This window comes from Morone saxatilis, unplaced genomic scaffold (genome assembly GCF_004916995.1).
Source record: "Morone saxatilis isolate NCDOM2014 unplaced genomic scaffold, NCSU_SB_2.0 Contig23, whole genome shotgun sequence".
NCBI lineage: Eukaryota > Metazoa > Chordata > Actinopteri > Moronidae > Morone > Morone saxatilis.
Genome location: NW_023339796.1, coordinates 1260217 through 1275486, shown reverse-complemented (window position 1 = coordinate 1275486; position 15270 = coordinate 1260217). Strand labels below are relative to the sequence as shown.

At 38.5% G+C, this 15270-nt stretch overlaps 1 protein-coding gene across 1 annotated transcript in view; it reads right to left on the bottom strand.

Moving 5' to 3' along the window:
• The window catches only part of adcy8 (adenylate cyclase 8 (brain)), a 51014-nt gene that overhangs the window by 23154 nt on the left and 12590 nt on the right, over positions 1-15270 (bottom strand). The window contains exons 6-7 of the mRNA XM_035670326.1: positions 2023-2123; positions 1241-1442 (exon numbers count right to left, since the gene is read on the bottom strand). Of these exons, the coding sequence (XP_035526219.1) occupies positions 1241-1442; positions 2023-2123 (303 nt within the window). The remainder of the gene's footprint in view (positions 1-1240; positions 1443-2022; positions 2124-15270) is intronic.

Genomic DNA, 15270 nt, shown 5'->3' with positions numbered 1-15270 from the left:
TTTAGTTTAAGTATTCTTTCCTTAATAAATAATTTGTTAATTGGCTTTGTTGTGTGCGTCTCCCTCCTGTTTTGTCACAGCCGTATGGCCCGGTTTGTGACAAACTTTAAAGGCTTTTAAGGATATGGCAGATGGTTTTGGTTTTTGATGGTTTTTATCTGACCAAACATATCTGCAACATGTTCACTGGCAAGATTTTTTATTTGCTTATGATATTGTAGCAACTAAAGCACAATTAATGTTTATATGGTTTAGTAAAAGCAACTCAAAGCACTCAGAGGAACCTTGTTGTGTTTGTCAAATATTGAAAAAGTCCGCTGTGATACGAGACAGGACTTTTCCTTTGTCTATATTTAACCACCATGTCCTTCAACAGTGCTGAACTCCTGAACTCTGGTGTAGGCTGAAAATGAATTAATACGTGATAATGTAAACAGATTATTTAACAAATCCCTTGTATGAGCAAAGAACCACTTGCAATTTGGTTTCCCCAGTTTGAATTAATTTACACAAACAAACTTCTCAATATCACTGTGAAGGTTCTTTTGTGGCTTGTTCTTTGACGAACTGATCCTTTTCTCACCAGCTGAGGCCTCGGGGGTTTGCATAATAAGCTCTGATACAAACGGAGACCTTGCAACACCAAAAGCTAATTATGAGCCTGCTTCATGTGCTTTAGTAAAGTAATGACTTGTGAGCCAGTGTCTTTCAGATGCGTGTCAGGTAAATTGGGGTCGACAAGGTCACATTAACAGACAATTAATAAAAAAAAAAACAGCTTTTGAATTACTGAATCTTGAAGTTATGAAATAGGTTGTCTTTTTTCAGTACAACATGACATCAGCTGCCCCTTTGTTTCACCACTGATCTTAAAGTACAAGTCTGGTGATATTACGGCTGTGTATCATTTAAAAAATGATGAATACCAATACTAGTACCCCTAAAGTGATAGATACCAGTACCAATACCAGTACCACCTAAAGTGATACTGATACCAAATAGTAAATGGACTGTACTTGTCCACAACAAATCCCATGAAGAGACCCAAACCAACAAAGCCTGATCAACAAGTACTGAGAGATGGACTACTTTGATCTTTTCATGGGATTTCTTGACAAGCATGGACATTTAGAAAAAGGCTAGTTTCATCACTGAACAGAGTCAAGAAATCCTGGTGACATACCAGCTGTTTAAGTCTTGTTCAATCAAACCATAATCTAGAAGTGGAAATCGAACTCACTATATTGATCATGGCTGCCAGGAAGTTGATGAGGATTGATATGAAGATGATGACATTTCGCGCTGCGTAGGTCTCGTTGATCCAGCAGCAGGCTTTGCGCAGGACCAAAGGAAGACACTTGTAGTCTTCCGCAGTTGTAACTAGGACCAGACAGGAGTGGAGGAAGATGAGGACCGAGAACTGGATCACCATGGTTACCATCCTGCAAAAAGCACACAAAAATAAAGAAATAATAATAATAATAATAATAATAATAAGAATAATAATAAGAATAAGCATCAGCTGGATTGGACTTTCCCAACATTTAAAAATGTTTTTATATATTTTATTTAATATTCTAGTAATTAGATCAATATCCCAATAAAATAGCGGTTGAAAACATTTGGATGGAAATGCAAATTTTCCAACTTATCCTGTATACAGTTGGTTCTTTGCTCTTCGGAGCAAAAAACACAGACTGCTAAACACTCCAGGAGTCACATTTTAGCGAATAACAAGGAATACATAGGAATACTTAAAGCGCACATCCGTGCTAAAACTCAGAAGCTGTTGCTAGTTGAAAAATAAAAAAATAAGCCTGGTTTGCTCTGGAAAAAGTGCAAACTTTTTTTCTGCCCAGTAGAGTAGTGCTAGTACTCTATCTATATCTATATCTGTATTTAAATACAGACAGTCCTGTTCCAAAACCTTTCAAATGTGTTTCAGAGAGAGTTTCACTGAGAACTGAAAAGGTGTGGTGGGACTTTTTCAGTTGAACCGTCCACCAGGTCGACATAATTTACCTTGCAGATGGAAGCAGGCTTTGGATGGTGGTGATGAATATGAGCACGATGAAGGCGCACACCAGGTTGGACTTGAACACCTCGTCTCTCATCTGGGAGTACTGCACCATGAAAGGGAGAAGAAGAAGAGAAAGAAGGAGGAAGAGGGAGGTGAGGGGAAGATGGGGAAACAAGTTTTCAGACAAACGAGAAGACTGGACACATTGAAATGCTCCTCAACCACACCAACGCAACGACACAGACACATGCAATGGTTCAACCACAAGCGTTAGAGAGAGACAGGAGCCGGTGGGTTAGCTGTGGGGTCCTGGGGAAGGTGCAAAGCTGACAAGCACAATGCTAGCTGTTAGCCGCTATTAGCTGAGTCAGAGACACAAAAAATAAAAAATAAATGAGCTAACTGCGCTAGAGGGAGAGGGTTTTTTAAAAAAAAGATTATCTGAAATGTGAATTTGGATTCACGAACTATTAGACTTGACTTTTAAGACGCAGCTAACAACTCAACAATAATAAAATATCAGAAAACCAACGATGGCAGGTTTGTGCTTTTATACTAGCACTCCTGTTTAAATTCAGTCTTGATCCTCTGCTACATTGATTTTACCTTAAAAATGACAATAACACAGATGTTGGGTGAAAATGTGATCCTTTGACTGAAATCAAAAACAGAGTACCTCAAAATTCGGGTGATTTTGTTGTTAACGCATTAGCACTATTTATTATTTATTTACTATAATTTTCACTATTGGTCTGTTGCATTTTAATAGTTTAGCACATTACTACTAATGCTTGTTTTGTTTTACTTCAGGAAAACCTGAATGCAGGACCTTTACTTGTCGTTGATTATTTTTCCATCATAGTTGTACTATTTTTTACTTTATTAGTCAGGGAACATCAATTAACAACCTGGGAATTAGGTAGTAGAAGTAGCCTTGAAGGCTAATTTTAATCCAGATGTTAAAGAAATTGATAACATTTTGGATAATTGTCGATATATATCTCATGTCTGTGCATTACGTATGGAGCTAGGGGATTGGAAGCAATTTGCTTAGTTTAGCTTAGCATAAACAACTAGGTAGAAGAAATGTAAAAATGACAACTTGTGGATTTTGGGGGCGGGGTTAAGAACTGTAACAACAACATTGTTCATCGCTAAGAAGCAGTCACAGCACACAACTCCATGTAAAACAACAAAAATCGAAAAATCCACTACTTAACAATCGATTAAGTTGTATTTAATCTTTTGTGTCACTTCTTAGTCACATAGGCCTATATTTAGTCACATCTTAAGTGCAGTAACATTTAGCTAATATTAACTATCAGATGAAATTTGTCAGCTAATGGTTGATGTAGATTTTGGGGTCGGGGTTTGCTAAGAAGCAGTTACAGCACGCAACTCTTTCTGAAACCACAAACTGATTACATTTTTACCCTGTGGGAAAGAATACTAAAAAGCTTATTTTCCAAAATGTTGAACCTTTTAAATGCACTCTAAACATAGAATTAAATAACTTGTCTTGTACATGTATAAAAGGAGCATTTTACATTTCCAATTACACAGTACTTCACCTAATTAAACTGTCATTGGTTATATTGAGATAAAATGAGGAAACTGTCTGGCATTTGAGAACGTGGGCATTAGCATCTCCTGAAGAAAGCTGTGCTGATGTAAGACTCTAGACTGATGAGTCACCAATCTGGACCGACAGCCTGACTCATCTCAGTCTCTTACTTTCCGCCCCGTGACCCCCGCTGCCCCCGACCTCGCTCTGTCTCTTTCTCAAAGAGTGCTGGGAAATTAGCAAGAAGATGCTTCACGTTTTGTCAAAACTTTTTTTTTAAATTAAAAATAAAAATGAGGGAGGCCAACAGCAAATCACTGCACATTTACTGAAGAGGTTAAAGAGGTCAACCAAAAAAATAAGGTTCTTGGAAAAGTTTTGAAGATGGCGGTGGGACTCAAAGGGAAACATAGATGTGGAGTGGGAAAAGGGCCTGTATGAAGGTCAACTCAAAAGGTTAAAAGGTGAGCTTATTCATGGAACAAAAAACTGGAAAGAAAGGGGACAAAAAAGCTACAGAAGTGCATTGCATTCACCAAAGGAAAAGAATATCCAGATACATTTTCTTGTAATCATGACTTCCATATCTCATGATTATGTTTAACATCTTGTAATTATAAGTAAATAACCTGTGTATTAGACACATTAAGTGATCAGTCAAAATGCTGTTTAATTGGAATTCGTCGCTATGGAAACAACTTGTCTGATTCGGTGTCAGCTGTTGACAACAAAAGATTGCAGTTGTAAACAAACCACTTTATAGTGTTTATTTTCTCTTTGGCTTGATGCTTTAGCAGGTACATAAACACTTGGCTTCAAATGTCACCAGCTCACTAAATGGCTGCTATCAGTTGTCATCTGGAGGACAGATTCGAGGTAGTATGGCCCCACTCTACCTCCTAACTGGCTCTGGTAGGCCATTATCATTTATTGTTAAGTTGGATGTGTGAAACCAAAAGTCAACGTTGACTGAAGTTACATAGCATATTTAAAATACCTCCGGGATGTAACATAAATTACCATCTTTTCCTAAACCAAACCACTTACTTTTGGTCCCTAAATATAACTGAACTGCAACCGCAGCAAGCTTTATTTTGAAAGGGCGTTATTTTATTACATGTTTATTATTGCTTACTTGATTGCGGAATGAGAATATGTTGAAAATATGATAATTTATCAGTGATAATAATAGTAGACGATATATCTTCTGGCCTTCTCGTAGGTGCAGTTCTCCCTGTCTGAAGCATTATAACGGTAAAGATAACCAGATAACGACCATTCAATGGGAATAGCAATTAACCCCTTAAAAATCCAGTTTTCCATTTTTATTTCCCTTTAAGCAGCTTTCTGTTATTCCTCATTCTGACAGTATCATATATCACATTTTTAAAACTCCACAGAGTGTGTATTTTCAGAACAATAGGCCTTCGTAGCAGTGGGCTTTTGTTTTCGGAATAATGGGCTGTGGGACAAATGGGGCATTTTTCCAACAATTGGGGTTTCGGAATAATGTGCAGTCAGAACAATTGGCAGTCCTCCCTCACCGACCCTCTCGAGTGTCCTTATCTTGCTCTTGTTCAAGCTTTTAACTAAGTAATACTTTAAAAATGACTACTAGTACTTTAGTAATCCAGTCTAGTGGTATTTAACTGCAGTATTAACTCTAGTATTTCAAACATTTCAAGGTGAAGGTCTTATAACGTTGAGATGTAAAGCCACAATGACAGGATATGTAAGACGTAAATTTAAGAAAACATGTCAGAAATACTTTTTTCTTTAGTGAATGCAATGTGCTCCTGTAAAAAGACAAAAAAAGTTGAACAAGTCAACTTTTTCCACAAGACTGTAAAAGGGTAACAGGTCCATGACATGGACTTCGGGTCATGAGTAAACTGAAGGAGGATTTTCCAATTTCGGCATTGCCAAACTTCAGTGTTTCACCAAGCTGACTATTCTGTGCTCCTCGAAGCAAAGATCGAAGCCGATTTTCTTTCAATTTTAAAATCAAACATGAGTCATGGTTAAGTTAGCAGTAACTCAATAAAAAAGGTTAAGGTTGTTCTGAAGATTAGGTCAACTGTGTCTATCCCTGCACATTAGTTTGGAGTCTGAAGTGTGCCGGCTGTATAATTCTACAACGGTTCATTACAACCAATTTATAAATTCATACATTTTAAAAAGCTGTCATGAACTTAATTTCATAATTTTTGACATTGAGAACATAGGCTTGACTTAACTCAAGGTCCATTTTCAGAGATTTCAACTGCACCTCGTGGTCTTCCTCAGGGGGATGGAGCTGGATGGATGGAGGCTCCATGTGATGTAGTTGTAAGCTTGAAAAACATAAATCTACTATATATTGATTAAGTTAATGTTTAACTAGCTAATTTATATAAAACATTAACTGGCTACTTACCTAGCATTTTAAATGTTAGCTAACTAATTATCAATCACTAGTTACATCTGAAAGCAAATGTTAGCAAAACTTTAGCTAACTAACAATTGATGTAAATGTTAGCTATCAGTTGTTACTTGCTAGCAAGCGTTGACGCAAATTAGCTAGCTAGTTAGTTGCTTTTATCTTTTAACCATCTTCAAAATGTGATTCTGTTTTCAAAAGTTGGCTGAGAGTTGCTCAACTGTTATTGGAGCACAGAGCAATTAATTAATTAATTGAATTAATATTTTTAAATATTGAATTAGTGAATCATCTAATGCAAATTAAATGTAGTTGTTGTTGCTGTAATTAAACAAACTGAATTCATAATTATTCTGGTGGCACGCTTCAGACTCCATTCACTGGAAGACCAAATGAAGGAAAGTACTGAAAGGAAAGAAAACCCTGGACCAGATTATCTATATATCTCAAGTGCCTTTAGCTTACTCATGATGGGGGAAAAAAATAGTTGGTTCTTGTTTTGCTTCTGAAAATCTTCATCTAAGAATAGATATGAGGAGGGAGAAAGAGAAAGGAAAAAAAACAGTTATCTGTCTAAACCCCAGCTACCTTCTCTTCCAGGCTGGAGTCTTTAAACATCAGTGAGAAAGGCTTGATATGCTCTCTTCTCAACTTATCGCCACTCCGTAAGTCGATGGCGCTCTCTATTCGCTTGTTAATTTCCTCAGGACCAGAGTGGACATGCAAAGCTTGTGCGAGATGGTTTGGAAGCAGATTTATCGAATTTCTCGTTAGGGCAGCCAGAGTCTAGGGGGAAAGCACATGCACATAGAATGAACCTGCTTGTCCCCCTTTTGTTTCATTCAAGTTACAAAAATGAAAAAAGAAGAACAGACACACAGTTACGTTCATTACATACACAAAAGAAAACAAAGAAAATTTAAGGAAAAGGAAGAAAAGGGAAGACCAAAATGCAACGATCGCTATCAGACAGCACAGTAGCAAGTCATGCATCTCTCATTCACTCACTGCATGTTCACTGTGCATTGATGTTAGTGGTGACAAAGCTTGTAATATGCATACATTATAACAAAGCTGTAATTTATGTCCAGAACTGGACAGAACTGTGCTTGGGAAGGGGAAGGACTGGGAATTAAGACACAAAACAAACAAAACAGGTGAAAATTAACAATATATAAAGTGAAATGGAGGACAAACATGTAAGGGGTCAAATACACCAAATTAAAAGTAATGCTGAAATATTTATTTGATTGTATTCAGCAGGTGAAGGTGGAGAAATCATGTTTTATACACATGACATCCAAGACTGGATCCACCAAATGTGGAACAAACTCTTAAAAAAACATTACGTCCTCAACCGGGACAACCTTGCAAGACATTATATTGTAAATGGAAATTTGAATTACAAAAGGTTCTTCGGTTAACAATAGTCTCCTCAAGTTTTAATTTACCACTTCACCACTTCCCGTCCAACTCGGCCTTCCTTCTCTCTCTGTAACAAAAATATACTGAAGGTCGCAACCACAGTGGGAAAATAGTGAATAATTGATTTATTTATAGTCTATAATTACATTAATTGGCCTATAAAATACCACCATGTGTTTTTTAATCCCACAAAATTTCAGTTTGAGACTTTAATTTCCTCAATTTAATTTTTAATAGTTTTTTTGTTGAGCAAGAGTTTTGTGCAAAAGGAATTAAATGCCTATCCTATAATAAATAAATATATAAATAAATATCCTACATAAAGGAAGGGTTTACCATAGTTAATGTAGTTAGTTATTTGTCCAAAAATTATACTAATAATACTATTTCACTGGCCTAAAAGTGGTTAAATGGAATTATCATCAATAAGGATGAGCGAGTACACCATTATCTGTATCTGTTCAACCAACTAAATGATCTGTATTCGGAATAGGCTGGGCTTAAATCAGCTTTAAACATACAGTCTAAAAATCATCTTACAAAATACCCACCATATGTAAGCTTTTAATTGAATTAATAGTATATAGTAATAGTAATAGTAATAGTAGTAGAGGTAAGGTTTTAAGAGGTAGAAACCTCAAGTAGACACTGGCTCTAGGTGGCTGAACATGTATAAACTGAGAGTGATCTAATAAATATGACTTAAACCAGTTGAATGTAGTTCCTTTACTGCCAATTAGATGCTTAACTCCCTGTAATAAGATATGACAATGTTTTATAAAAGCTCTAAATTCAAGTGTCTTCAATGGTAGCTACAGCCTTGCCTGTGTGCAGACAGATAATTAACTATTTCTTTCTTTTATTGTGTGGCTTACTGCAATAAAGGATGCTAAATCATATTGGACTTGGGAATCAGCCCCTGAAAAGCAGCCTTTATAATGCAAGAATATAATGCTGAATCAAGTCCTGACCCGGCAGCACCTATCAGCAGAACAATCCCAATCCTGGACAATGGCGACTTAATCTACAGGTTTGCCGCCAAAAGTCTGGACATCCTTATCCTCCTTTAATAACTCATTACGTTAGTTTCTGATCACTGCACCTGCTTTTGAACTTACCTCACTTGAATACCAGAATCAGAATCGGGTTTATTGCCAAGCAGGTTTTCACATACAAGAATTTGCCTTGGTCAGATGGTGCATTACGATAAATATAGAGTAATATAAATGAGGATAAAAATATAGACAATATGTACAATATAACATAACCGTTATTTACATAAATGATTGAAGAGCCATACAGTTGTAGGGATGTGAAAAATATTGTTCAGAGTATAACGATATGCGTAAGTGCATCAATGTCACGCATATATTCTGGGTGGGCGGGTTTAAGAGTCAATACAGTACAGTAGACTGTTGTGTATGTTCTGTATATATTGTGTTGTTTTTTTTTGTTCTTTTTACAATCACTTCTATGGTTAAGGTTTGGTTACGTTCTGGCACAAAAACAGCTTGGTAGTGGTTGGAAGGAAACAGGACATGAACCTCGGTCTCTATCGTCAAAGTCAGGCGCTTGTATGCCCTTCCATTCACCTCCTCCCTGAGAGGTTTTGCTGCAGTTCAACAGCTTTACACCATTTCCTTCTATCCCTCCCAGAAACAAAAGCCATTCCGACCAAAAGCACGTAAACAAGTGTCTTTTTTCCCACTGAGGACAGACTTCTAAGAAAAACCTGGTATGGTTGATCCATGTGCCATATTCTGAAGTAAGTCAAGGTGAGCTCCTGTTACTCCTGATCGAGACGTCACATTCGTTGAAGTGCAGCACTTGAGCTAAAAGTGATAAAGGTCATACATGAGGAGTCATTTTCTCAGAGCCACTGACATTAGCTCTCCGCCATTAGCCGCGAGTTAAAGCAGCCGCGTGGCAACTTTGGACAAATTACCCTTTGGAGTGTCTGCGCCCTTATAGAGCCGGCAGCCATTAAAGTGATTATGAGAGAAATGTGTGATGTGTGTGAGAAACTCAATATGTGTCTCACTCACCGGCTTCGGCCAATCAAACGCCTCACCTCGCCTCGCTTAATCCAACACGTTAACAAATTAAATCCATCATACTGACATCATTAAAAGTTCATTTTCTAGGTGCTAAAATAATTGATGTTCTCAAACAAATCCAAATTACATGATTTTTTTTTTACCTGTCAGGGTCATTCTGACTATCACTGGCCGTCATTACAGTCTGATCGGAGCTACCTGGAGATTATATATGACTGCAATTTGAAGATTAATCACTCAATACCTCACAAATAACAGGAAATCGCAGCATTTATCAACGTCAGTCTCACATATTGAGAGAGCTTCGATATTCAATTGTTCACTTGTAATTCACTTGTATATTCACAGACAAGTCAGACGACGAACTCAGTGGAAACAATAATGATGCAACACTGACACTACAGGAATAAGAACAACCATAGTGGTAAGCATGAATTTCAGATACATTTATAATATGATGACAAATGCTTGTGGTGAAAGTCCTGTGTTTGTTTGACTTATCCACCTAAACCTATCATCATCTGACATTTCTTCTCTATGACATTCGCGCATAACATGTCACATCATCTCTGCACGAAATGAAAATGGTGTGAAATGACACAAAAAGCATAAAAGGCACTGTGATAACACGTAAAATAACTTAAGACATTAGCGTATTATTGGTTTTTACCAGGCCGTCTAAATATTCGGGACTTTCCCAGTGTGCCTCTGCTCAGAACAGAGTATTAACTGAATGCAAATTGGCCATTTTTGTTCTCCACACACACAGTGAAGATAAGGCAGAGAACTGAAGTTGAACTTGAACTCTTGAAACCTCTGTTGCATATGAATGAACAATGTGTGGCCTGCGTGTCAGATCATTAACATAATGTGGAGCAACCACAGAAAATACAGCAGCTTCATTATAATGAAGACAATTGGGCGGCATTTTATGGAATCAGATGAGCATCAGCTACTTCAGGGCCAGTTCGAGGTGACGACATGTGGACCTTATTATCGGTTTATTTCAGAATGATCTCAGTTCTGCTGAGAACGCAGTGTTATTATGTGTGAATGCAACATCAGAGATCTGCATCTTGAACGCAGCCTGATGGGCTTTTCAAATCAAGTTCAGGTTAGGGCAGATTTTAATGTCCCCACTGTGGGTTTGGGTCAGGTTCCAGACTAAAATATAAATGCTGCTAGTGAAAATGAAATGTTACTGTCAATTTAATAATTTAAATGAAATTCTGTTGCAGAATCATTGTCCTGATTGACATACGCATGTTGGAACAGCATTAAACATAAGCTAAATATTTTACTTCTGTAACTAAAAATTAAAATGTCAAGGAGAGCTTTTATCTTTGGGGAGATTGGGACTGTGCAATATGACCAAAATGTCATATCCCCATAACAATATATATCACAAATATTGCACATTTTCTTTAAATTTAGTGATTTAATTATCTTTTTTTTTTAATTATATACTTTACATATACATTATAGATGTGTAATTACTATTTATATCATGTGTAAGTTTTGGTATTGTACTGTATGGTATTGTATTTCGTGAAGCACCTTGTAACTCTTTTGAGAGGTGCTATAGAAATATTAATAATACTTTATTATTTTTACCTCCTCGACGTTTGTCATTACTGAGAGGTTGCTAGGCAACCAAAGGAGACGGCAGGAAGTCGCTGCTCCTGGCCGAGAAAATCGAACCAAGCTGGGCTCCGATCATAATGAACTGGATTGCTGCTGTAGTCTTTCAATACAACAATGTGCTTTATTTTGAAATCCTTCAAAATGTCATCTTACCTCTACCATCACGTTCTCACAAACTGTAAAAAAAAAATCTCTTCACTGTAACTATTGCTGTTGCATCCTCCGCTTCTCTACATGCAGCACAGACGACCTCCACCAGTATCTGAGGATTATTTTTAGCTGAAAAGACAGAAATATGCCCCATAGATTTCCACCATGAGAAGCTTCAAAGTTCCATCCATGCCATTGGGGATGTCACATATATTATATATCTTTTCCTTTCCAGGGACTCGCTGAAACTACTTGATTCTTTTCATCTGGCAAAATATTAAAACCCAGGAAGACCGTTTTTACACACATCTGCTATCTGAGAACTTTACCTGGAAATAAAAGCTCGGCCGTGTAACACGCTTTTGTACTAGACCCCCTTCTGGGAGCGGCAGGGTACAACATGGAGCACAGAAAGAGGATGCAACTCTATATCAGAAAGGTGGACTTCATAGACTGCTTCATAACGTCAATAAGATCCCCACCCTCCTGACACGAGGGCTCAGAGGGGACGGTTGTTATGAGCCGTGCTGCCATGATTGTTTTTGGCATGCACCTTCCCTGAGGAAGCACACAGCCTAAAGGGCACAAGTTTCCATCTCTGACATTTCCTTTCTTTAAACCGACCAGTGTGACGTTGTCCAGAGCAGCGGGGGGGTATGGGGTTATATGTTATGATACATATTAATAACAGGACATATTTGTCTCCTGGAAATGCCAACATACAATATGATGGAAGGAAAAGGGCATGTGGAGGGGGGGGCGTATACAGTAATATCAGAGGATTTCATGTGCTAGATGTCTCACATGTCCGGTAGTGTGACAGATTAATTTATACTTTAGAGCCAGAAAGTTTAATTCACTGCAACATCACTTGTTTTGAGCCGGTGATCTTCAAAGGATTGCAGGCAACCGGTTACGTAAACCTCAAACACGCTTCGGGGCAGATAAAGGATCTGGATCGACGCTGCGATGCAAAGTGAAATATCTTGACAACTACTGGACAGATTGCCATGGAACTTGGTACATATATTCATGGATGAATCCTAATGAGGTTGTTGATCTCCTCATGTGGCACTGATGACAACAACTAAAGTCTGAGTTTCCATCAGCCTCAACCATTGACAGTACAGTATATATAACGGACAGAGCTTCCGGGTCTGTGAAGTGACTTAAACTTGCATTCTATGAAATGGCCAGCAGGAGGCAACTCTATTGGCTGTAATAGAAACCGATACCATTCAGTCTTATGGACTTCGACTTCTCAGTTGATTTATGAGCTCAGTAAACAGTTTCCTGATGAGTTTTTGATCTTAATCGTCAGTTTCAAGTCCTTTTCAACACAGCATGATGTTCATTTAATAAATGATGGTCCAAGTTTGGCTGCTTGCATATTAAAGCTGCAGCTAGGGCTGCATATTAAAGCTGCAGCTAGGGCTGCAGCTATCCTATCCTATCCTAACATCCTAGCTGGATGTGATTCGAGAGCTGGAGTGAATATGATGTCATTACCTACTTTATTAAGTTGTTACTAGCCTTCCTTATGGATATGTGAAAAGGCTAACAGGGGCAGAGTGAATCAGTGTTGAGCTGCTGTGTGCGGCTGAGCCACCTTACATCACTTCAAACATTTAGCGGATTTTCTTCCACACACAGGAAAGCAAACATCTCAGAAACCCGGCGCCAACGCAGACACCCAAAAAAAAAAAAATGTGGAAATGAAACCCATTTTCTTCCTGGCCTGGATTTCACAGCGGAGAGACACTGAGTAACTGGGTCTTCTGAGGAAACACAACCTCCTTTGAGGTGAAGGCAGTGTGACAGTGCTGTGCATCATGGGAGCCAGCAGGCACACAGCGAAGCATGAAAGAGGTAAAGACAGAGCCACTCAGCCGGTACGGAGAGCCTCCACAGAGCTGGGAGTCTGATTTCAGGACTGGAGCTCGTCGGCCAAGACTTTCCTTCTGATAAATCATCTGGCCTTGATAATGGCAACCAGTCCTGAGAGTTCCCATAAACCCAGTGATGGACAGGATGTGATGTAATTCAATCAATAGTTATCAGCATACTTCACAGTGAAAAAAAAGCAGGATGACTGGAAGATAGCGGAGGCCACAGATAGCGGATACTGCTTTTATGGCAGCACAGAGCTGTTCCCTGGTTACTGGTGTTTGGTGCTGCCGCCTGTAAAGAAGATGAATCATCTGTCATTACTCTTTATTGGACATCTTCACCCAGCCGCTTACAGTTAATGGAAGCTCCTATTGTCCATGTCAGTGATCCATGTAGGTAACTGTGTATTTATGTCTGTAATCCTGCCTCCTGTACTGTTGAACAAAAAGACTCACATTATCATTCAGAACAATCTTCAGTCTTAACATGAGAGTAGCGATCGGTAACATTGATTATTTTTAGTAAACTTGTGTAAAGATTTATACGAATCCGCCGATTGGTTTGTGTGTTCCTGGTCTATTTTTTTACAGAGGCTGTGACCCACTTGCGTCAAGCAGCACAGAGCAGATCACATTGGCAGGAAGTTGAACACAGAAACGGCATAGAGTATCCAGTATCCATCTAAATAAAATACTCCAGATCAGCATTGTGGCACCAGGCCAGAAGTTCTTTTTAAGGAAAAAACAATTGAAAAACTTGTTGTAACGTAAGTAACATAATTGTTACTGTCGTAACTGTAATGTAATTATTGATTTTAGGACAGTAAGATGTTACATTACTGCATTACAGACAAGTGTAATGTGTTACACCCTAAGTGATGATCATCACCTAAGCTAAGGAACCTTTTAGCATCTTTTACATTTTACCGCAGTGAATTAAGGTTTTCACACACTCCTGCATAACTGAACAAAAAAATAAACTTTTCCTACATTTCACTTCTCTTCCTCTCCGTCTGACTGACACACACACACACACACACACAGACACACACACACACCCTAATATTCCACCTTGTCCTCAATCCAGTGATGCTGAAAACTGAATTCGACCAACAGGATGGGAGGACGAGGACCCGGAGGACAGAAAAACCACCGGCGAGGGAGAAGTTCAGCTCCGCACAGAGCCAAGCGACAACATAAAAGACACTTTAAAACTCCTCCGAGAAGCCTTTGATATGCAAAGAGCATCTCTTTGAAATGACTGTCCTGACAGGCTTTCATTGTACCAGAAACAAAGAAGTGGCACTTTTCAGAAATAACATTCCTCTGACTCCAAACACACGGTTGCATCAACCGCTATGAGCTCCTGACAGGGAGGAGGAGCCGCACGTATCTTCATAAATACGCTGGAGGTAGCTCAGAGTTCACTGCTCATAGCTGCAGGAGGTAAAACTAGACGGTAAATATCGCTTTATCCTCTAACATTGGAATGATATAAAGACATGAGACGGACTAACTTAATGGGCAAATGAAATAATTATTTTTCTCTTTTTAGTATCGTAGCAAATTATTATTGGCCAAATATGCAACATATTTTACAGACAACTGATGATTAACCTTTTATTTATACTACCCTACTGTTACCTGGATTTAATGTGGCTGTTTTCAACAGTAAAAATCCTTTTCTGTCAGAATTATTGGCACTCTATCTTCAAAACAATCTTCTGTCAAAATATGGTCAGAAAAGTGTACTGTTATATTGTTATAATGCAGTAAGTACAGATGACTGAATGTATTTAGTTGTTGGTCACACGTCTACATGAACGTCTCCAGTATCTCCACCCAGGGCTTTTAAAAAGATCTGCAGACGTATTAAACATGAAATAAGAAGCCAATTGGTCCTTCCAGCGAGAAGATGAGACGTGGCCTGAAGGAGAAGAGAGCAGCAGGTTGTAGAAAGTCACCGGTTGGTTCTGACAGAAGAACATCGAGTCCCGGCCAGACGGCGTGTTTTTGGCGCAGGACGCAACAGCTCGTCCCCTCAAATCAATCTGGGGATGCAACTGTGACCTGAATGCTGAATGCAGCTTTATCCACCCCCC